We start from the raw sequence: 25,229 nt of genomic DNA, 5'->3' as shown, positions 1-25,229 counted from the left end.
CCCTGCCAGCTCTGAGGGCTATCCCTGCCAGCTCTGGGGGCTATCCCTGCCAGCTCTGGGGGCTATCCCTGCCAGCTCTGGGGCTATCCCTGCCAACTCTGGGGCTATCCCTGCCAGCTCTGGGGCTATCCCTGCCAGCTCTGGGGCTATCCCTGCCAGCTCTGGGGCTATCCCTGCCAGCTCTGGGGCTATCCCTGCCAGCTCTGGGGCTATCCCTGCCAACTCTGGGGCTATCCCTGCCAGCTCTGGGGCTATCCCAGCCAGCTCTGGGGCTATCCCTGCCAGCTCTGGGGCTATCCCTGTCATCAAAAGGCTATCCCTGCCAGCTCTGGGGCTATCCCTGCCAACTCTGGGGCTATCCCAGCCAGCTCTGGGGCTATCCCTGCCAGCTCTGGGGCTATCCCTGCCAGCTCTGGGGCTATCCCTGCCAGCCAGCAGAAATGTATAATTTAATACCAATATTTTGCAATTATACCAGCTTTAGTTTTATATCTGACATGTTGATTCTGTATTGTAGCTATCCATGTTAAAAAGTTTTGAAATATTTGTAAAATATAAAAACTTATTTTTCTTTTATACACACACAATTAAGTTAGACAATACATTGCATATCTGTGAATCAACAGCCAAGGAGGTGTATTCAGTTTGTAAAAAAAAACCTGAAACTGCTTTGAAACGACTTTTGTGGGTACACATTCAGAAATAAAAAAAATATCAGTTTACGTTTGCTTTAAATCATCTGTATATAATTAATTTAATCCCTGTTGGATGTAATATTTCGGATTTCATCTGAACCAATTAACTACCCTGTCTGATTTGTCTACAATAAGGCAACATTTATTAATGTACACCAACTTGTGGCCATATTAACTTTCTTGAATATTTCTTCTCAGCAGTCACCTAGGAGACCAAACTTGATTTTTGGAATTCCATTTTGACTCCCTACAAAATATGGGGATGCTTTGCTGTTTATATGTGCTTATGTTGTGATGAAACTGTCTACTTTTTTTTATCTAGCTACTTGCAGTGAATCCTTCTGACAGGATATCATCATTAGAACAACTAAAACAACACCCGTATATGTCATGTATGGATTTTGATGCTATATATAGAATGGAAGTAACACCAACTTTTGTACCTGCTGTAAGTTAACTATTTATTGTCATGGTAACATACACCAGAATCTATCATTTGCTTTGTTTTTTATCATCACTGAGGGCGCTATTTGACAGAATCTTTATCGTTGAATGAAATTAATAATGGAAAGAAAATAAATATCTTGATTTTCAAATACAAGATTGATTGTAAACTATAGTCAAACAGAAAACAATAATTGCTTGTTTACATGAATGTTAATGACGATCGATGGATGTTACTTTTTATTAAAAGAGAAATTTGAAAATAATATGGTACATTTTCTTTTTTACTTGATAGAAAGATCATTTGAATTGTGATCCAACATTTGAATTGGAAGAAATGATTATCGAAGCTAAACCATTACATAAGAAAAAAAAGCGGCTAGCAAAACAAGGATCAAAAACTGGTAAAGATGTCAAAGTAAGTAGCTTGCCGTAACTATAGTAACATAATTTATTTGCAGTAACAAAAACAGTTTTTTAGCTCCGCTGTTGACTTTGTAAAGCGGAGCTTGTCATATGAGTGATTGTCCATAGTCTGTTGTCAACTGTTTACATTTTTGTCTTCTTCTTCAAAACCGTTAAAGCAAATGCTTTCATATTTGCAACATAGATTCTTAGTCCTCTCACAGATTTGTTCATTTTGTGATATCTTCAATTCTTTAATTTTGATGAATATTTTTGTCATTTTTGGTAAAACGTGCTATTTTTGAAATCTTGTTGAAAACAGCAAGTCCCATTACATTGATACTATACATATTGTTCATTTTCTGATGATATCTTCTGTTCTTTAATTGAAATGTGCATTGCTAACAGCGGAGCTATCTCAGCAGAGATATGCTGCAATTGAAAATAAAGGTTTTGCATGAATTAATGTTTTCAGATGGATCAAAGATATACCAGGTCATTCTGGCTTAGTATTACAAATTATTATATCAAAAAAAAGGTATTTCTTAATGACTTATAATGGTTCTCCTATTGGTTTTAACAGATGAGTAGGCAGGCAAGTCAGTTTGATTGCTTACAATACAGGCTAAAAAAGAAGCAGAAATGAAAGGTTTTACATGTATACTTTGAAATATTCAAATGTCTTTCTCAATTTTTACAGGATATTAATGATCCAATGCAAATCTGCCTTGAAAACATTAATGCTGAGTTCAAGGTATATAACAGAGACCGGTAAGATGTGAATTAATTGTTTGTTTGTTTGTTTGTTTGTTTGTTTGTTTGTTTGTTTGTTTGTTTGTATTGTTATACTATCCTTTAGAGGCTATTCTTGCAATGTGTTCATTTATCTGAGCAAGTAATAGTGTCTAATTGACACGCCATCACAAGTTTACATAGTCTAGTAACTGGACATTGGGGACCAGCGACACTGGACATTGGGGACCAGTGAGACTGGACATCGGGGACCAGTGAGACTGGACATCGGGGACCAGCGAGACTGGACATCGGGGACCAGTGAGACTGGACATCGGGGACCAGTGAGACTGGACATCGGGGACCAGTGAGACTGGACATCGGGGACCAGTGAGACTGGACATCGGGGACCAGCGAGACTGGACATCGGGGACCAGCGAGACTGGACATCGGGGACCAGTGAGACTGGACATCGGGGACCAGTGAGACTGGACATCGGGGACCAGTGAGACTGGACATCGGGGACCAGTGAGACTGGACATCGGGGACCAGCGAGACTGGACATCGGGGACCAGTGAGACTGGACATCGGGGACCAGCGAGACTGGACATCGGGGACCAGTGAGACTGGACATCGGGGACCAGTGAGACTGGACATTGGGGACCAGTGAGACTGGACATCGGGGACCAGTGAGACTGGACATCGGGGACCAGTGAGACTGGACATCGGGGACCAGCGAGACTGGACATCGGGGACCAGTGAGACTGGACATCGGGGGCCAGTGAGACTGGACATCGGGGGCCAGTGAGACTGGACATTGGGGACCAGTGAGACTGGACATTGGGGACCAGCGAGACTGGACATTGGGGACCAGCGACACTGGACATTGGGGACCAGTGAGACTGGACATCGGGGACCAGTGAGACTGGACATCGGGGACCAGTGAGACTGGACATCGGGGACCAGCGAGACTGGACATCGGGGACCAGTGAGACTGGACATCGGGGACCAGTGAGACTGGACATCGGGGACCAGTGAGACTGGACATCGGGCCCAGTGAAACTGGACATTGGGGACCAGTGAGACTGGACATCAGGGCCAGTGAGACTGGACATTGGGGACCAGTGAGACTGGACATTGGGGACCAGTGAGACTGGACATTGGGGACCAGTGAGACTGGACATCGGGGACCAGTGAGACTGGACATCGGGGACCAGCGAGATTGGACATCGGGGACCAGTGAGACTGGACATCGGGGACCAGTGAGACTGGACATCGGGGACCAGCAAGACTGGACATCGGGGACCAGCAAGACTGGACATCGGGGACCAGCAAGACTGGACATCGGGGACCAGTGAGACTGGGCATCGGGGACCAGTGAGACTGGACATCGGGGACCAGTGAGACTAAACATCGGGGGAGATTGAGGACCAGTGAGACTGCACATCGGGGACCAGTCTGACAGTGAATTGCAAAAATCATTGAATTAGCAATTTCCAGTTGTGTTGAATAAACCCTGTGAAGTGTATTGTTTTTTCTTTTGTTTGGATTAATTTAACTATATTTCCTAGTATTTATTTTATGTACTGTGTTGATAATGACTTACTGGACTATATACTGTATTGATAAGGACTTGTTGTAATATATATTGTGTTTATAATGACTTGCTAGATATATACGTTACTGATAATGACTTAAAATTTATATATTTTTAGACTAAAACAAGAAAAAGATAAAATAGAGAAGGATCCTGAAGTGAAAGAGGAACAAGTGGAGAACAACACTAATAGTCCCATCAAAGTACAGCGAATAGAGGGTGAATCTGTCAACACACTCACTAACAATGAAAATGGGGAGCACACACAAAACACTAAACCAGCATCCCCAGAAAAATAAATTATTCTGCAAAATAAATATAAAAAAATCATAAATTTTCAGGTTGAGAATTTAAAGGAAATACTTTGTACAAATTACTGGGTAGATAATTTGATGCATTTTATGTCTGACCACTTAAGGCAAGTGCTGTAAATATTGAAACACCATAGCAACCAAGATAATTTATGCAAAATCGTTAATTAGTTCACTGTAGAATTGCTGTAAATGGCATCTGAGTCAATATTTTGATAATGTGACACAGGTGTTTTTTGCAATGGTTTCTGATACCAAAATTCATCCAAAGTTTTTAATCCAAAATGGCTGCCTGCAATACCATCGATCACTAATAACATTATGAAATATTATCTCATTTATTTGTGAATATGTACATTTCAAAAAATCAAAATGTAACAGCTAAACTATATTATTATTATAGTGTTATCAATTTAAGATTTCATTCACCCTTACAAAAATGGTCCTATAGAATTGCCTCAGTTCTACAGGATTCCATTATGCCATTCCATAGACTGTTTTTGTATGGGTAGTTTTTGATGTCACCAAGAAAACAAAATAACAATTCATTGTTCAGTTTGACCCAATAAAAGATGTTAAATGTGGAAATTAATAAATTTCAAAGAGCAAATAATAGTTGTGGGTACCTGAACTTATTTGCATGAAATCAATAATTATCTGTTAAACCTTACTTTGGCAGCCATTTTGGATTGGAAATATGCAAAAATACATACAATTAAGGTTCATAGTTCAAAAAGTTCAGGTATTTGCTCGTAACAGAGAATAATTTGGCAAAGTTTCAGGAATTGTTGTCTCAAAATTGTGTTAGCCACAACCATCCTCAACTTTCTATTGTTATCTCACCAAACGATACTGCAAGTCAAGTTTAGACCAGTAACAAATCAGAAATTGTGTTACAGGGAGGTTTTCAGTAAGAACTTGAGACATGCATGCATTTGTCAGTTTTCAGGATGATAGTAATTTTGTCGTTCCATACATTACATCAACCATAATGCATTGAATACATGCTCAGTAGTGTAAAATTTAAATTTGACTTGAACTTGAACTGCCTCCATTCCCCTGCTTCAGCTAATCAGAAAAGTTAACAAACTTGTTTATTTGGCACACATATTCAATACATATGTCTGGATGCCAAAATGTCCAACTGTTACATATTCTCTATTCAAAAACAAAACTGAATTTGGTATCATAGTAAAATCTGCCTAAAACAGCATATTTCTGCTAAGTGAATCAATGTCATGCAGCCTCCTTTGCTTCATAATAGTCCAGCAGCCTGGACCCTGAAACTCTTTAATTGTGAAGCAATGGATTTGTCTGTTGATTAAAAAAAATAATTAATACAGTATCATAAATGTCCATTTCTGTTTTAATTTAATTAATTTGATCTTTGTTACTGATGTCCAATAAATTTGTTTGTGATACATCAAAGAATTTCTGGTAATGAAAGTTGATACACAACAAATGATTCACTGGTAAATAACTTTATATATGAATGTAAATAACATTTTTTGTTGATTGTCATCAACCTCACTCGTATATATGTATAGTTTTTAGTAGAATTGTCATGGTATGTAAATGAACAATGATTTAAACCACAGTGATTGATCACATGGTATTTGGTATGCAAATGAATGATTTGAACCACAGGGATTGGTCACATGGTATTTGGTATGCAAATGAAGATTCATTTGAGCCACAGTGATTGGTCATATGGTATTTGATCATAGATTGGAAAGTATGTCACATCCATCTGACAAATGTAAAGTTCTAAATAATGTTTCCTCAGGGGTTCAGCTTAAAATTAGTAATTCAATCAATTTATAAAATGGTACATGCTGAATACCTTGTCTACAGTGTATTGATTTGTAGTTTATTTTTATGTTCTAAAACTGGATTAAATTTGTTTTTAAAATTAAAACCTTCATAAAATGGTCCCATTTATATATGTACCCCATTCATTTGACTCTTCTGTTGTACGTTTAATGACAGTGATGTCTTGTATTCTTAATATTTAGCTTTCAATTTATAAGAATGACAGAATAATGACACTGCTTTACCCAGGCTTTCAGAAAATACAAAGTTTGCTAAGATAAACCTGAGATCTTTCACAGATCTTGAAATAAATAGATTTTATTTATATTTATTGTAATCTTGATTTACATACAGTCACCAAAACTTTTTGTGTCCTGGGATAGAGATTTATTAGAGATTGATATTATGAATAAAGAGAGATCAAGGCACACTTTGACTGGAATACTACCATTAAAGTTGCATTTGCATATATGTGAAAATGATTTATTACTGCGCTGACCATTCCACATATTTCATTTTGAGACTACTGGAGGGTCTAATCCTTCAGACAATATACATACAATGTGACTGATACATACAATGTGACTGATACATACAATGTGACTGAGCTTAAAGGGACAAAGCCTACTAGTGAGTGTCTAATGTTTAGAAATGTGACTTAATTTAAAGTACCACTTAAATTCCCATTATGGAGTTAGTTTTTTATTACCCATTTCCAATCTCACCATTTGTTGGTGTATACCAGAGTACATTTGTCAACTGATGGTAGCTCATAGATTTGCAAAGTGTGAATGCAACTTTGATACAAGAAATATATAGTGTATGATTTAACTGTAATGTCACTTGTACAATTCACAATGTTTTGTTTTTTTTAAACAAATGAGATTTGTATTTTCCTCAAATCATTAAAAAATTATTTTTTTTGAGCTTATTCAGTAGTATATTTATACGAAGAGTACTTTTGCAACGAACTATAGCTCTGGCTTAATTGTCCTGCCATGTTTTGTGGTGGTTAGGTTAAGGGAACATGTGTCATTTAATGTTCAGATTAGCAAAAACAATCTTTCTTTTAGATCAGGGGGGGGGGGGGGCATGTCCTTCATAGTTAGGGAGACATGCCTCTTAGAACCTTAATTCATCAGTTTACCACCCTGCTTAAAGTCACTTTTTCCCTAAATTTTCTGTAATTTAGATATTAATTTTGTTTCATATTAACAACTTTTATCATTAGATGAAAGGAATTGTATACAAGGAGAAAATATGTCCTCGTTTTCTGTCATAAGTTTTGTTTCTTGTGCACATGGTTACAATAACTCAGCAATTCATATCCAACCATCTTCAAATTTGGTTATATTAATCACTATAAGATGTTGCCAAAGTTCAAACAATTTTTATCTGATCATCTTCAAACTACAAGTCCAATGTTGGTATGCCTAGCATATATAATTTCAAGATGTCTGAAAAAATTGCCTGAAAAAGAAAAAATAGAAGTGGACAAAATGAAATTTTAATATATTGATTTAAATACCAGATCACACTTGGCACAGTAACTAAATGTTTTTTTTTAGTAGTATAAATCATTTTCCCACCAAAGTTTTGCTTTGATATACAATGTATTGCTGTACTATTTATGCAATTCTTATGTCATTCTACAAGGGACTTTTGAGATTAATAAAGTACATTTATTATTAAAGGTACAAAATGTTATACCTCATACCTACCTTGGCATTTATATTTAGATATTCACCAGTGTGATAAACACAATCAGTCTAGTTTGCATCCATCCTGAATTTATATTTAATTTTTAGATTCTTAATTGGTATGCCGTTTATGGTTTTAAGCTTGATATGTTTATGGAAGAAAAGTATAATGCGCCCTCAACATGTACTTTGATTTGGACCTACATTGTAGTTGAGGGCGCACTATACTAATGTGGGAATTCATTTTTTGAATTGCATGTGCAAAGATGCATGTTGAAGCTGGGTTGGAGCCTGGTCAACGTGCATTTGTAATACAATTTTTTTTTTTAAATAAAGTGCTGATTCTTATTACCTGAGATAGCAAAGTCTATGCTCTACAAACTATGGCCATTATGCACATCTATTTTTAGCTTGGGTTAATAAATGTTCGACTGTATATTGAATACATTATTGCTTGATACACAAGTCATTGTAACACATTTAAAGCACCAGTCATTAAACAGTGTGCTTTTGAGTTAAATATTGTATTCTACACCTGCTTATGTTATAGGGGATCCATATTGTCCACACCACGCTTTAATGATTGACGTTTTCTGAGACTAGAGTAAAACAGAAGATCTGAAGCGTCAACACTTACTATTTATTTAGTTCACACCAAAGGATTTTTTAACATATTTGTTCTGTTGGTAAATTTGACATCCAAGACAATGTGAAAAAATAATGATTAATATGTATTGCATAATAAAATTCATTTACACAAATATTCTTGTGTCAAGTAATATTATATGAATGTTAGATTGTGAGAGTCTATTCTGTATAGCAAAGACATAACTTCTCTTTTAGCAGTGTCCATAATAACATGTAAAACACAAATGTGCTTTAACCTTTGACAACGCTCTGAGTTCTACACAGAAGTTATGAAGACTACATGTACATCCCCATTTAGGATATTTTATGTGCGATTGAATGCAGTATCAAGTGTCTTGGTCACTTCTACTTCAGTTGCGTGTTTCTGTCATAGTCAACTTTTACTGTTATTTGATTGATAGCTCACAAATAGAAGTTGTTTTACCGTTGTACTGAGAAATCTGGTAAATATCAAACTGATTAACTTATTCTGAATGGAAAAAGACAATATTGCTGTTTTATCATGTTTTTCACCCTAGTCTGTAACCTTTCTATCCTTGGTGGGTCCTTTTTCACAATAATCAGAGTAAAGCACACTCGCCATTGTTTTCAAAATTAGCATATTCAAATCAGTGGTATATTTATAAGCCAATCAACGCAATTCAATGAGCACTGAGGTTAAAATCCAGACTTGTTGAGAAAACCCATGAAATGATAGGGAAGTAACCCTGCTACAACCATCAGTTGTCATAGATTTGGAATTTCACTTTTTAACATTTCCAAGGATAATCAGACAACATTTAGGTTAGCCCTGAGACAAATCTTTTTATCCAAAAGCTGAAAGTAAAACCACTTCAATCGGTTCATCATTGGTATAGGAATCAGTCTACATGTACATAATACCTTAAATCTTGAGTCTATAATATAAACAATTTTTACGCTTGGAGAAAAATGAAAGGAGTTTATCACAAAAAAGGAATAGTTAGAAAATAAAATCAATTTTGTCAGAAAGAAACTTTTCAGGTTTGAAAACTACAATCCACTCCCACTTATTTTTTGTGTGTGACATTGTTCCCAATGACAGTAACATGCTACAAATGTTGTGGAGTACCGTATGTTATTTCATGACACGTGACACCCATCACTAGAAGTGTTTTATTTTGCTATGCTACACTGAATACCACAGCAACTGTACAAAATGGTGTATGGTAATAAGGCAGACCACGTACATAAGTACGTACAGAAAAAGTAATTAATACACCCCTATACATGTAACACTGGGTTATTCACATTTTGTAGGTACATGTACTGAGAGTTTCTGTTTCAATAACAAAAAAAAGGGAATACCAGTTTACAAAATAAATTGCAATATGTCATATCAATTGTAGAACACTGGTTCAAGCAAGATGAAACTACATACATCTGTTTATGCCAGCCATGTCTGGCACTGGATCTAGTGATGTCTTGGCAGAAAACTGTAATATCACTACTGCATGTTCCAGGCAAAATGAGTGGGAAAAGAAGAGGAAGGATAGTGTCGACATACAGCTATCTTTAAAAATCACATTGATGGGATGGTACATTTCTTTATGCTATACATATATGTCTTGTATGTTTTTCTCCACTGTACACAGTACAACAGAATTTGGGGTTGGCAAAATGTAAAAGTAACATAGGGTTATTATGCTTTCATTCCTCATCTAATTGTCTACTAGCTAAGGGGCCTTGGCAACTCCAACAATTGCTGGTCGTACTGTCCGGTCATGTAATTTGTATCCTATTTTGGAAACCACGGCAACAGTTCCTGGTGTCTTATCTGGTACAGGAAGTTCAAACAAAGCTTCGTGTAGATTAGGGTTAAATTTTTCACCGAGCGGTTCAATTTTGGTAAGTCCATGTCTTGAGAAAACCTGAAAGGAAAATTAATAGGTTATTTCATCTTATCAACGTTCTTTAGTGAAAAAAAACACGTTAACTTCTGTCCTTTGTACAGGAAGTGAACAGATCTGTAATGTGCAAACTTAAGTAAAGGAGGAAGCAAGTAAACTGAATCAGTAAAAAGGAAGTGAGCAAACTGAGCGAGTAAAGGAGGACGTGAGCAAACTGAGGGAGTAAAGGAGCACGCGAGCAAACTGAGGGAGTAAAGGAGCACGCGAGCAAACTGAGCGAGTAAAGGAGGACGTGAGCAAACTGAGGGAGTAAAGGAGCATGTGAGCAAACTTAGCGAGTAAAGGAGCACGCGAGCAAACTGAGGGAGTAAAGGAGGACGTGAGCAAACTGAGCGAGTAAAGGAGGACGTGAGCAAACTGAGGGAGTAAAGGAGCACGCGAGCAAACTGAGCGAGTAAAGGAGCACGCGAGCAAACTGAGGGAGTAAAGGAGGACGTGAGCAAACTGAGGGAGTAAAGGAGGACGTGAGCAAACTGAGCGAGTAAAGGAGCACGCGAGCAAACTGAGCGAGTAAAGGAGCATGCGAGCAAACTGAGGGAGTAAAGGAGGACGTGAGCAAACTGAGGGAGTAAAGGAGGACGTGAGCAAACTGAGGGAGTAAAGGAGGACGTGAGCAAACTGAGGGAGTAAAGGAGAACGTGAGCAAACTGAGGGAGTAAAGGAGGACGTGAGCAAACTGAGGGAGTAAAGGAGAACATGAGCAAACTGAGGGAGTAAAGGAGCACGTGAGCAAACTGAGGGAGTAAAGGAGCACGTGAGCAAACTGAGGGAGTAAAGGAGCACGTGAGCAAACTGAGGGAGTAAAGGAGCACGTGAGCAAACTGAGGGAGTAAAGGAGCACGTGAGCAAACTGAGGGAGTAAAGGAGGACGTGAGCAAACTGAGGGAGTAAAGGAGCACGTGAGCAAACTGAGGGAGTAAAGGAGGACGTGAGGAAACTGAGGGAGTAAAGGAGGACGTGAGCAAACTGAGGGAGTAAAGGAGGACGTGAGGAAACTGAGGGAGTAAAGGAGCACGTGAGCAAACTGAGGGAGTAAAGGAGGAAGTGAGCAAACTGAGTGAGTAAAAGAGGATGTGAGCAAACTGAGGGAGTAAAGGAGGAAGTGAGCAAACTGAGCGAGTAAAAGAGGATGTGAGCAAACTGAGCGAGTAAAAGAGGAAATAAAGGAGGAAGTGAGCAAACTGAGCGAGTAAAGGAGAAAGTGAGCAAACTTGGCGAGTAAAGGAGGACGTGAGCAAACTGAGCGAGTAAAGGAGGACGTCAGCAAACTGAGCGAGTAAAGGAGGATGTGAGCAAACCAAGTGAGTAAAAAGTAGTGAGAAACTGAGTGAGATAATACATACTGTATTTGCTGTATAAGCACACCTCTTAAACACATTGTAAGCTGGGTTACTATAATATAACTTATTTTACCGTAAACACACCTAGAGCAAATACGGAGAGTCAATTTGCTATAAAACTACATTACACCTGACAGTATAGGTATTCCAAGTGACAAAATAGGTGTTCCACTTGATGCTGTAAGTGTTCCACCTGAGTATAGCTGTTCCAAGTGACAAAATAGGTGTTCCACTTGACAGTGTAGCTGTTCCACCTGGCAGAATAGGTGTCCCACCTCGCAGAATAGGTGTTCCACCTGACAGAATAGGTGTTCCTTCGATGGTATTGGTGTTCCACCCGACAGAATAGGTGTTCCAATTGACGGTACGGGTGTTCCACCAGACACAATAGGTGTTCCACCAGACAGAATAGGTGTTTCACCAGACAGAATAGGTGTTCCACCCGACAGAATAGGTGTTCCACCCGACAGTATAGGTGTTCCACCCGACAGTATAGGTGTTCCACCCGACAGTATAGGTGTTCCACCCGACAGTATAGGTGTTCCACCCGACAGAATAGGTGTTCCACCCAACAGAATAGGTGTTCCACCCGACAGAATAGGTGTTCCACCCGACAGAATAGGTGTTCCACCCGACAGAATAGGCGTTCCACCAGACAGAATAGGTGTTCCACTCTACAGTATAGGTGTTCCACTCGACAGTATAGGTGTTCCACTCGACAGTATCAGTGCTCCACCCAACTGTTTTAGGTATTTTCCACCTGACAGTATAGTTGTTTCACCCGACAGTATAGGTTTTCCACTCGACAGTATAGTTGTTTCACCCGACATTATAGGTTTTCCACTCGACAGTATAGTTGTTTCACCCGACACATCTTTACATTCAGTTCTCTATGAACACATCATCAATTATTATTGTAATGTTTTATGTTGTCAATCACTCACCTTGAGTAACTGAGACTCTGTCATTTTTAATCCTTCAAAGAGAGACTTAAATGAAGGGCTGCTGTCAAGCTCAGATTTCTGCACACTTTCTGTGGCTTGACCCAGTATGTCAGCTATTTCTAACAAATCCTTACAGAAACCTTGAATAGCATAAAGACGAATATCCTCCAGTTGTTTTTTATTTCGATTCCTCACATTTTCAGTCTCAGCCAATGCCCTCTTGTATTTATCCTATGGAACAGAAAATTCAAAATAGATGTAACTATAACATTTGCTGGATTTACCATTTGTATTGCATACATGTAAGATGAAACAGCAGTTCTATGGAATTTGTGTTGGTGCATTATTTAGTTATGTAATATCTTCATAAATATAGGGTATATAGAATATTTTATCATTATTATTATCATTTAATCACAGCATACTGTAATTTTGTAGTAATGTAAATTATGATTACATCAAAGACTAGAGTTTGATACACCGAAGGATTTAATCAGGAAGATGTACAACAAGGAATGCCATTAGAGAAGAGTGCTCACTCCACACACTTATAATACCTCTGTAAATTAACAGCTAATTATCACTCTTTGAATAGAATAGCTTGTCTGATCACTCACTTGACTACGATTAGGAGAGCTATTTCCAGCATCCAGACAAGGCTTGGTACTATGCTACTGTGACTGGTACTGTGGATAGCTCTCTTACATTACTATGTTTAGGAGAGCACCAAGCATGGTTTAATAACATAGTTGAACTCTGGTGACCTTGCCCCTTGTTATATAATATAATTCCCTTTATCATAGTTTGTTTCAATATAAATATGCATTGTCATAATTAATTTTGAATACAAACAAGTTTTGAGGTTGAACCAACAGTGGGGAATCAGTCTACCGAATGTCCTTAAAAGATGTAAATATCTTACAAAAACATTGGTGCCTTATTTGTTTAATTATTTTAAGGAACATAATTTCCAGCTTTATTGAAAGTAATTGAGATATTTAGAATAAAAACAAATGTCTCATTGCAAAAAAAAGTGCTGCATTTAGATGTGAATAGATTCATAAAACATGCAAGATAACAGAAAAATTTAGCTGGCTTTAGTCCAAGTATTTTGTACAGGTGTCAAAAATGAATGATTCACTGAGACAAATATGAACTGCCTCATTGTGTGACTACTGTATTATATGAAAAGTAAAAAAAACACCCTTTATGAACAGCTATCATGTTGCAAGCTTTGCTTTGTATGCAAATCAACTTAAATAGTTGGTGTCCAGTGGAGGGAGAAGTCAACAGTACTGTTGCCTCCTGAGAAACTACATCTTCAAACACTGCAATCTCTGAAGTGTGTTTTTAAACTAGTATTATAAAAACTCTATCATTCTGTTCTAATAGCTGAAACATATTCCTGTGAGTTTTCATTTGTCGAATGAACTGTTTGTCAAATACAGAATACATATATTTTAGAATAATTTTCTTTTTAAAATGTGGATGAAATGTTTTGCTTTTAATGTATTTTTTATGTATTGTTTTTGATTTGATAACTTTTGACTAAACAGATTTTCTATTAGCTTCAGATCTTGATCAAAGTTTGGCACCCAGTTCATAGCAGTGCTTATATTGATTTTCTGACATCTTGTTTTCTGTAAAGATTTTATTGGTAGGTTTGCAAATGTGTATCAGACTGTGCAATCTCTCCATGATTTGGTTTTGAAACCCAGTATGGGGATTCTGAGATACATTACCAAGGATATTATTACAAGATAAATCATTTGCTTCATTGAACACATACAACAATGCATATTTCCACTGAAATCAGTGACCTTTGATGTGTATCACCAGTGATCAGTCAAGTAGAAACAGTCAAAATATTGTATCAGATTTTCTCAATTTTTGCATGATATTTTCATACAGGACATCTGTTGTTCAAACTCAGGGAAGACTTTATACTGATGAATAAGGTGACCAAGTTTGATAAAGTTTGGAATAGAATTAGTAAAGTTATTATGCACACAATAACAATTATTAACGACGACGACGACAACAATATACCTTGCCCGTACCATCAAAGGGTCATCACAAGGATACCGCAAAGTATTCACTCAGACAGTACAGTTCATCTTAATGGCCATGGTTTGCATGTAAAATCTAGGGTTACCAGAATCGCATCATTTATTTTATATTAAATGAATACATTATTATACCTCTTGTTAAAATACTTACTGTCAACTCATCTAACTGTTTTTGTAACTTTGACTTTTCTTCTTGTAGTTGTTTTTCTGCTTGACTGACTTCATCTTTCATAGAGTCTTTATTTTCACTCACATTTTCTTTAACATCTGTTGTGAGAAATCTCACACTGAAAGGAAAAGTACAGATATTCAGAACTGTTTGAGATGGTAGTCAATAAGCATAGTTCTCGTCCAATATACCTACTATTTCTACATGTATATATTATTTTCTATGTGCCATTCCATCTCAAGGATTATAGGCACTTATTGATCTAAGAATATTGCTCATAGATTTAACAACAATATAACAATATGGCAAAATTTCATAAAAATCTGTGCCAGGCGAAACTCAAAAAAGAAATCATGAATGGAAAACCATTAGTTTAGATTCAGTACGAATATCACACAAATACGTGATCATATTTGTATTTTCTCAATAAATGAATGTGTTAGAAGCTTGAATATAGAGAATTGCTGTCCGAAGTAATTCCACAGATAAACGTATTCAATGAATAGCCATGAAAAGTTTACACAATGTTAGTAAGGACTCAGCTTTAGTCTGAATAGTTTTGATTTATAATTAACATCATCACAATATTTATTTTATTCTTTATTGAATTTATGATACTTTTAATTACTTCTCTTACAAGTTTTACAAAACATAAAAATATTGTGGATATCAGTGAAGAAAAAATAAGTGTTTGAATTTGTTGTGATAGATAGCTGCTCCGATATCAATAACAATAACAATTGCAGGTCACCAGCCTTTTTTAAAATGGTACGGTATTCGCATTTTAACGTTAAACAGTTTTAGATATACTAAATTCGATATAATATGTTTTCATGTGAAATGTTTCTGCTTCCACTCAGGTATACAGATTTATCATTGTTAAATGCAACAAACATCATCATCTATGTTTTTTATGATTATATTGTGGCTTAAATGGTTTCTATGATAATTCCAGGAGTGACAATTTGTTTACACTGGTTTGACCGAACACTGGTTACTTTTTGCAGTTGCTTGCCCTGGAGATGGGTTTTGTTGATGATTGGATCGTTATACAACTTAAATCGGTTGGGGTCAAATCAGTTTGGGATTTAATTGTTGTATTGCTTACTATAGCTGTTTACAGTGTTCTGATTATTTTGATTTACTCATTTTTTTATTACATTCTCGTTAATTATGCTCAGTGTTTGGTGTAAAGTTGAAGCGATGACTGAATAAATGAACCTTGGCTGGCAAAGATGCAGGAGGAAGTGTACACATTTGTTGAAAATGAAAAAAAATATTCAATATAATGACATAGATTATTGTAAAATGCCTTGGAATCACTTTTGTAAATAAAAAATATAATTTTCCATCAATGGTTTATGCAAGTTAATTTACTGAGTATACATGAATTGGTGGGCAAAATATGTATAGGAAGACTAATATTTTTCGACATGATGGTAGCGTGAAAATTTTGAAACATTATAATGATTGATTATAATGATTTGTTTTAACATTAAAATGATTGACAGTCATCTTGTATCTGATCGTCAAACGAGTACTTGTCCATATTGAGAGATATTGCTGTGGAACAGAATTTATTAATTATTATTATTGTATACATGTATCTATGGCATGATGTAACAGGGGCTACATGTATAATAAATATGTAAAATTTGAACATAATCAGTCAAAGCATGTCAGCGATGTGGCTCCACAACCGGATTCATTAAAACAAAATTGCCAGCAGTAGGTCATTTTGAATCTAATCTGAACAAAAAAATGATGTTTGAATTTAATCGGTCCAGGCATGTCCAAGATATAGTTATGGACACACACACGCACGAACAGAGGTCAATCCACAAGACCCTGTTTTCTAATGGCATTCGAACGAGGACTAAATTTTTGTATCAAACAAATTAAAAAATGCAGTTATGTTTTTGTGTTCGTAGCAGCATCCCCCCCCCCCACATATTTCCCAATTTAGATCCCCAGAGCAATGACAGTCTAGAAGGCAGTGTACATGTCATGTCTGTTTTGTGCAACTTTTGTGCAAGAAAATACGATGAAGAACACATCAGTAAAAATTAATAAAATAAATAAATTGTCCGTTTCAGTAGTGAATAACGATCTGGCAGCTGTAGCGAATAGACAACAGAATATGAATTTTAGTCTTTAAGGCAATTGTAAAATTGACCCTAGTATCCAACCACCTTTTCCGGGCATTTTCTCTGGCCAACTTTTCATTGAGATGATCGTCTTCCAAGTGAAACCCATGCCACGAACACAATCTTTTTTCTTGAACATTGTAATGTTTATTAATTAGTTTCACCAGTGAGTACGCCATTGTTCAATATAAAAAAGTAGCTGTGCTTGGCTGTAGCTTGTACAAGATTTGAACAGGAATTTATACATGAATGGCCATTAGGTCAGATTCCTTGCGAGTTTTTGAGATTACCAAAACTCTTAAAAAACTACCAGCAAATAAACCTCTATCCCTGGTCAGGAAACAGCTATTGTCTAAGGTGTGAATTACCCGATGTGCTCAGACTGCGCTGGGTATGGCTTTCCGCGAAGCATAGTATCTTGATATCAGAGCATTCTATTGAAACGAACGATTCATTGTTCCCTACATGTTCTAGTTTTTACAACCGAAAAAAACATATATTTTGATACTTTATATAAATTTAGAAGCTCAACACAATTCTTTAGCCTGCAAGTTATTCTATAGTGGCATATTGACATTATTATTCTTGAATATCGCACTTAAATTTGAGGGACTCAGTCAGGGATCGCAACTTGGAACACTTCTAACAACCTTGACCGGTTGGGCCCTTCTATTCGTCATGTGTTTTAGAAAGATCAATGTTTTTTATTGAATAGCTTGAACCCAGTTGTAGTTGGTGGATCGGTTCATTGTGCTTGTTTTATTATATTATATACAGTATACGTATCATATTTACGCATCACTTTTTCTGTTCAAAATAAAGATTGCCTCTTGCCGATTCATTGTCATTTGAATTTTCATGTCATTATTTTTGTTTACAAACATATATTTGGGATGTAGTTTACAATGCTGGTGACATCGTGTCTCTAAGAATAAGATCCTGCAGTATCAATTCTTTAGCACTGCCAGAAATTGAGTAGGCAGCCCATTTTTTTCGCCCCGATGAGAATTTATTTACGAACGCCATTTTCTTTTTGATTTACTAACTTACTCAACACGAGTCAGCGGATTAGCCCATTTTATAGTATGAAAACTACGTTTAACCATAATATTTGTTTTCAATGTGAATAGATTTGTACATTAACCTTTTGGTGATGTGGTTAGTTTTTTCTCAGAAGTTCATATTTTGACAAATCACGGTAATACATGCATGTTCTGTTCTGTTTGAAATTTGTGATCGCAGTGCTAAAGTTAGTGTACGCTCAGTTTTGTGGCTTATTATCCAAGCCCTGTAACCAGCCCTGGGACAATAGTCTGCGAAGCGTTTTAAGACCGGGTATAGAGGGACTGTGAAATAAATAATAAATTAAAATAAAATAAAGCAAAAGAAAATGTTTAATAAAAGAATATTTATACACATATTTAAAAAAATAAAGCAAACTAGGGCACGGATCTAGAAGCCGTATCTACACACGAATTGGTGACGTCACGAAATACATGACCTTCAATCGGCGGGGTTTCCTCGATATATACGAATTGGTATATACAAATTACAATAAAAATACTTTACACATAAGGTAAAACAAATCACGTGACAATATAATGATAATAACGGTAATAAATCCTAGCTTAACAGTTGAACAGAACGCTCATATAGTCAGTCAGGTGACGCCGAGGGTCACGCACTGTGTTGCAAAATGGCCGTGTGGTTGAAACTGGGTCATGGCGTGACGGGTGAGGAAGACATCATTAAACACTCTCAAAATCACAATAAAACGGGGAAGTGGTTGCATATTACGGCGTAGCCAACATGGGAAATAAAAAAAACGCCTAATACAAACGACATGGGTTCGAATCACACTAGATACACACTCACCAGAACCGAAGCAATCAGAAACCAGCAATCGTTTTGGCTTTTCCGTTCAACTCATCGGAACACTGGAGTAGTTAGAAAAATGAACACTACTTAACGACCAACGTCGTGGCGTGGTACACAAGCGTGCCATCAAAATAAAACAAAATTAGCTTGAAAAGACAGTGGGTTAGAGTCCCGCTCAGAGCTACCGTAAAAACGTAAATCAAATAAACTGAAGTCTCTCAAACCGTAAACAAAGGACGTCGCGAAAAAATAGTAAACCTCACAAAACTCCACCATACAAAACTGAATGAATAAATAATAAAATAACTTGCGTCTTAAACTGGACGCGCAATTTGTTCAACAGTTTCCAGATTGTGACAAGACCCAAGTAAAGGTAAGTTTTGTTAAAGTGTCGATGGCGTTCCCTATATTACGAAAACAATTAGGCAACAGACGAATATCTTCTGTGGTGTTGTGGAATTTATACCGTGTCTGCGGAATTGTTGATTGAGGGTTCAAAGCCAGCAGTTAACATTTTGTTAGAAAGTTTCACAATTAAATCAAATATTCAATGATACCAGTATATTTATTTCATTATTTTAACAACTTGCAATGCTGGAAGTTGGTTAAACACAAGTTCTTACACCTAAAAAAGTATCAAATATTTGTCGACACATTTATTCTCTCAACCTTGTAGAGGTGGAAATTAATTAAACAACAGGTATTTACTCACAAATGGTCAATATTTGTCCATACATTCATTCTGTCAATTCAAGAACTTGTACTTGTGGGAATTAATTAAATGAGAGTTGTCTACACCAAAATAAGTTTCAAATACTTGTCCATACATTTATTCTCTCAATTTAACAACTTGTAATGGTGTAAAATAATTAAAACGAGAGCTGTCTACACCAAAATAAGTCTAAAATATTTGTCCATACAAAATTTCTCTCAATTTAACAACTTGTAATTTTGGGAATTAATCAAACGAGAGCTGTCTACACCAAAATAAGTCTAAAATATTTGTCCATACATTTATTCTCTCAATTTAACAACTTGTAATGGTGTAAAATAATTAAAACGAGAGCTGTCTACACCAAAATAAGTCTAAAATATTTGTCCGCACTTTTATTCTCTCAATTTAACAACTTGTACTTGTGGGAATTAATCAAACGAGAGCTGTCTACACCAAAATAAGTCTAAAATATTTGTACATACATTTATTCTCTCAATTTAACAACTTGTAATGGTGTAAAATAATTAAACGAGAGCTGTCTACACCAAAATAAGTCTAAAATATTTGTCCGCACATTTATTGTCACAATTTAACCACTTGTTAATAGTGGACATTACTTAAACGCGACTTGTTTAATCAGTTGACATCAATGCAACTTACCCGCAGACAGTGTACATGTACAACAGAGTATCATTATTGAGTAATTATAAACTGGAACGTGTCTTGGCATTAGGGTTAGGGTCGGGTCAGGTATGGGCAACGTAATTATTAACAGGAACATGTTTTGGCATTAGGGTTAGGGTCGGATCAGGTATGGGCAACGCAAATGGCAAACACCCAATTGGCAAGATGTACACTAACGGGTTATGCCATGCATATACATATAGTTTACACAAGTAAAAACACAAAATTGGCAATTTTTTGGACAATTGTAACTCAATAATAGAAATATGTTGTATTTCTATATATATATACACACTATATAGTCTTATCAAATGCAAACACATCCAGTCAATAATTGTGGTCTTGTGGTTCAGTTGTCTACACAGTGATCAGGAGGACCCGGGTTCAATTCCCATGCCTGCCAGTCTTTTTTCGCAAACACTAATTTGCAATAAAGCTAAATATGAAAACAAATCATTCATTTGCATGACTACCCATATGGTTCAGTGGATATGTACAATGTAGGCAATGTGAGAGATCGCTGGTTCGAATCCAGTACGGTTAGTACGATTTTTGAATGCTAGTGAAAACATTGATCCTATAAGAAGGACTTAAATCCTATCATTTGTGTGAAGACACTCGTGGTACAGTGGACAAGACAGTGCGCTGGGAACTCAAAATTGCAAGTTTGAATCACGGACAGGACACTCCTACAAGATATACGTTAAAAACATAAACAGCAACTTCTGTATATAAAGAACTCAAGTCAGAAAAACAGAACACAAGAATACTACCTCACATGGAAGCCAGTCGAAGTCGTCGAAGTACGAACACAGTTGACAGCTGCAGGTCACGTGCAACAACAGACACGAGGATCAATGCTGCTCTCCAAATGGGTCCCTTCTTTTGTATTGACCCCCTAAGGATTGCTAATCCCCCTTTCTAACTCTTCCCCCAAAAATAATATATCGCCCCTTTCATGAGCACAGAAACTGCTACATCATGAATAAATTAGCATAATTAAAAAAAAATTGCATAAAGTCTAGGTACTCCCCTTCTGGAGCCCTGCCCAAACTAGTAACCAGGGACATATACATTTTAGCTTGGGCCCGCTCACCCCTACCTGAGCACAAATCCTAACACTCCAAATAACGAAGCGACTCAGAGAGGGGTACATACATGTACAATTGAAATAGGGAAGGGGCACTAGAGGGAAAGGGTTAGGATTCGAGTAGCCCCGAGTACAGTTCTGTAGGTTGGCCTCCTTTCGCTGATCATTCGGGCCCACAGTCCTGAGAAGTCACATAGACAGGGGTTTCGACACCCAACGACAAACTTTTGGCAGAGAAGCTTTTTGCAGTTTTCATGAGTGTAATCAGTCGAAACATCTATTGCCAATCTAGCGACCATAAATACCTTTATTGTGGCCGAAAATCACATACTCTTGTACTTTAGTTCCAGGGCTTTGCAAACATCCAACGATGGACAAAATAACACTACCGGCGATTAAAGAGACGGACTGAAGCAATACCAAGAGAGCTACAGAACTGCATCTCGTTCTAGTAGTAGTACTAGTAGTAGAGCTAGTGATGTAATTTAGTGAGAAAATACGTTTATGAAAGCTCTGCAATTATATTACCAAACCCGAAACGATACCCTGAAAACGTTTACTAAATTCGTTACAAGAAACCTTTGCTTACCTTGATGTTGGTGATCTGGTAAACGTGGTGGCAGTTATCTGCCGATACAACGCAGATCGTGCAAAAACTCGTGCACCGATGGCCGCCATGTTGGAAATGACCTCGGCTGACACAGAACACGTGAAATCAATCTAAAGCCCGCCCTCTATGACGAATTTGTAGGAACGAAACGAACAATATTGATAAGTAAAATGTACACACAATGGCTGTTGATTCAAAACCATTACTGTGCCATTTACTTCATCATCCCCATAAGGTAGTTGTTATTTACAAAATAATGAATCAGCTACAGCGCCATAGTGGATGAAGAAAACGGTTTTTGGATAATACCCGGTAAGTTTAATGCAACTTGATATCATCAGAGGATATAGCACCCCAACTTTAAAAATGCAACAATAACAATTCTCTCGTTTTCTGGGTTGGTGCTCATTTATATACTGTCGCTTTCAGGTATTTAGAAACTGCACATCTATTTCATTTGTGTTGTTATTTATACAGCTGACGTCATAGAATTCCAGATTTGTTCAACACTTTTATTCCAATTTGAATTCATTTCGATTGCTTCTATTAATGCATATTTTAATATATTATGGTTTGGTAGTTCATTTCGTAACGATGCGGGAAATAGAAGCTTTAATATTAATAGGACCTTAACCTAATTTTCCATTTATTCCAATTATTGGAGTCATTTAACTGCCCATCCCCATCCCCTAGAGATGATGCGATAACAGTAATTGCAAATTTGTTCTAGGCTAGTTTTCTGCTGCAGAAATTAATAACCATATTTTTGTTTTCTGTAAATCAATAACCAGTTTTCATTCTTTACGAACGAACACGACACTAGAACGAGCCCGAGCTTGAAAAACACTCGCTTTTTGTACTCTGTAAGCCGGGATATATTTGATTGACGTGTTCGCCAGTTTGTTATTTAACAAACGGTATCAATAACCAGTTTACACATATTACACAATTATTGAGTAAAGTATCAAATTAAAAAAGTTAATTAAATTGCGTCTTGTCTACATATCGTTTTAACTGATTTTAATTAAATTGAAACGAAAGGTTATTGCATGAGAACGACAACTTTATAGATTTAAAGATCACTAATGATGAAAGGAACATAAATGAAATTCTTCCAACAGGTAATTACATTTTAATTAAATTATAGCAATGTTACACTGTACCAAACTATAACAATTAAATTCATGAATGTTATTCTATTACAAATCGCCCTAAACACACACGCTAGTCACGTGCTTGAATTCATTGCTTTAACATTAACAATTATATAACCACTACAGAGCTCGTTGTCGATATTCTGGAATTCTTCAAGATTGTCCATGATATTCTGGAATTCTAGAAACTCGTTGTCAATGGTCTGAACTTCTAGGAGCTCGTTGTTGATAAACTAAATTTCCAGGAGCTCGTTGTCCAAAATCTAAATTACCAGAAGCTCGTTTATATTTTTTCAAGTTGCAACATATATCCTCTTGTTGGTTTGCTTAACGTTCATACAATTATAACTGTGACAGTGTGCTTTTTCTTTTGACAATTTCAGTTCGAAATAAACGTGCCACAGATGCGTTGTTAATTAAATGATATTTTTACACACGTTGTATAATACCCATATCAAATACGACTCGTCACATAGACCGTGACGCTTATATTCATAGTTTATCCCGAATACGTCTATTCTCTGTCGAAATATGTATTTTGTGTAGTTTGAATTGGAAAAAAGATCAAGGAAGCCATTTTTGGGGAGAAGCAAAGCAGGAGTGAAATAAACATCAGAAATCAGGAACCATTATACTATAATATATATATATGGTCTTTATTTATAATAGAAGGCCATCGGCCCATAATATCTACATACATTATTTATATTTGAAAATAAAATTACAATTTTTAAACAATTGACAATACTTGTAGCTCTTTTCGCAATTTCATTGCGTGAAAAGTAAAGGCTCCCAGTCTTTGAAGAAGATCTGTATTTTTTGTACCCATAAATTTGTAATATTTACTGACTGTTGGGGGATTAAAGAAGTTAGCAGGAATATACTTTATTCTTAAATTAACAAAAAAGGAACAAATAAGTAAAAAATGGTATTCATTTTCAATTTTGTTACTGTTACAAAGCAAGCAAATGCGTTCACTCCTATCCACATTATTTTTTCTATCTGTCTCAATACGAAGATAGTGGCATGAACAGCGGAGTCGAGCTAACATTTGAACATGAGAATGCACTTTCACACAAAATAAATACTTTTCTGGTTCCAATGAAAATTTAAATTCCCTATAAAATGTCAGTTTCTCTAAAGTACATACCTGGCTGAACCAATCAGTATATAAAACTTGTTTCATTTTTTTCTTTAAAATGCGCAAAAACACATTTACGTTATTGACAGTTTGTGATTCCCAAACATCATCTAAATTACATAAAAATAATATATTTTTAACATGACTAACCCAGGTTAACCTGGATCTAAGATTGGATTTTTCAATATTATATAACATAAGGTAGCATTTCTTTGGGTAACGGGTTTCTGGCATTTTTAATAATTTTGTCCAATACCTACTGCATTTTAATGCCATGTGAAAATAAATAGGAAATCTGCCACACTTACCCAATACTGCAACATTTGGAGCATTGCAGGAGATACCCAAAAAATAACGACAGGCTAGAGATTGTACACGTTCCAAACATAAATGATTTTCAAAGCCCCATACCTCGGAACCATAAGTTAATATTGGTAACACCATAGTGTCAAACATTTTAAAAAATACATCAAAGGATAACATACCAGTAATTTTTGTAACCCTGGTAATATTGAAAAATGCCTTCTTTGCCTGTTGTGATAATATTTTGTTGCTATGCACAAATATGTTTATATGTTGCTATAATGCACATACTATAGTTCTTGTAGATACTCGATTCAGGTTGATTAAAACAGTTTCATGAACATTTCTAGAAATGAAATTTACAAGATGAATACTGCCCAGTGATGATGAATACTGCCCAGTGATGATGAATACTGCCCAGTGGTGATGAATACTGCCCAGTGATGATGAATACTGCCCAGTGATGATGAATACTGCCCAGTAATGATGAATACTGTCCAGTAATAATGAATACTGTCCAGTAATAATGAATAGTGCCCAGTGATGATGAATAGTTCCCAGTATTGATGAATACTGCCCAGTGATGATGAATACTGCCCAGTGATGATGAATAGTGCCCAGTAATGATGAATAGTGCCCAGTAAAGATGAATACTGCCCAGTAATGATGAATAGTGCCCAGTAAAGATGAATACTGCCCAGTAATGATGAATA

General features: G+C 36.4%; 2 protein-coding genes across 2 annotated transcripts in view; one reads left to right on the top strand and one right to left on the bottom strand.

Moving 5' to 3' along the window:
• The window catches only part of LOC102801750 (serine/threonine-protein kinase 32B-like), a 142,091-nt gene extending 133,634 nt beyond the window's left edge, over positions 1–8,457 (top strand). The window contains exons 8-11 of the mRNA XM_085504568.1: positions 1,018–1,143; positions 1,435–1,557; positions 2,245–2,315; positions 3,992–8,457. Of these exons, the coding sequence (XP_085360694.1) occupies positions 1,018–1,143; positions 1,435–1,557; positions 2,245–2,315; positions 3,992–4,172 (501 nt within the window). The 3' untranslated portion in view covers positions 4,173–8,457. The remainder of the gene's footprint in view (positions 1–1,017; positions 1,144–1,434; positions 1,558–2,244; positions 2,316–3,991) is intronic.
• Positions 8,458–9,460: 1,003 nt separating this feature from the next.
• Positions 9,461–22,040, bottom strand: LOC100366805 (grpE protein homolog 1, mitochondrial-like). The gene is made up of 4 exons (XM_002734255.4): positions 21,898–22,040; positions 14,777–14,912; positions 12,557–12,787; positions 9,461–10,233 (listed from the first exon to the last, which is right to left on the bottom strand). The coding sequence occupies exons 1-4, from the start codon at positions 21,984–21,986 to the stop codon at positions 10,039–10,041; spliced, it is 651 nt and encodes a 216-aa protein (XP_002734301.2). The 5' UTR covers positions 21,987–22,040; the 3' UTR covers positions 9,461–10,038.
• Positions 22,041–25,229: the final 3,189 nt, after the last annotated feature.

The sequence above is a fragment of the Saccoglossus kowalevskii genome, chromosome 10 (genome assembly GCF_978046115.1).
Source record: "Saccoglossus kowalevskii chromosome 10, keSacKowa6.1, whole genome shotgun sequence".
Taxonomy (NCBI): Eukaryota; Metazoa; Hemichordata; class Enteropneusta; family Harrimaniidae; genus Saccoglossus; species Saccoglossus kowalevskii.
The sequence above is the reverse complement of the archived record's forward strand: the minus strand, read 5'-3'. Positions and strand labels throughout refer to the sequence as shown.

Bases quoted from the DNA above. Each gene is read 5' to 3' on its own strand.
- LOC100366805 (XM_002734255.4), bottom strand. From the start codon at position 21,986: ATGGCGGCCATCGGTGCACGAGTTTTTGCACGATCTGCGTTGTATCGG. The intron at 14,913-21,897 runs GTAAGCAAAGGT...TTTTCCTTTCAG, and splicing joins ACCAGATCACCAACATCAAG to TGTGAGATTTCTCACAACAG. The intron at 12,788-14,776 runs GTAAGTATTTTA...TCTGTTCCATAG, and splicing joins AACAGTTAGATGAGTTGACA to GATAAATACAAGAGGGCATT.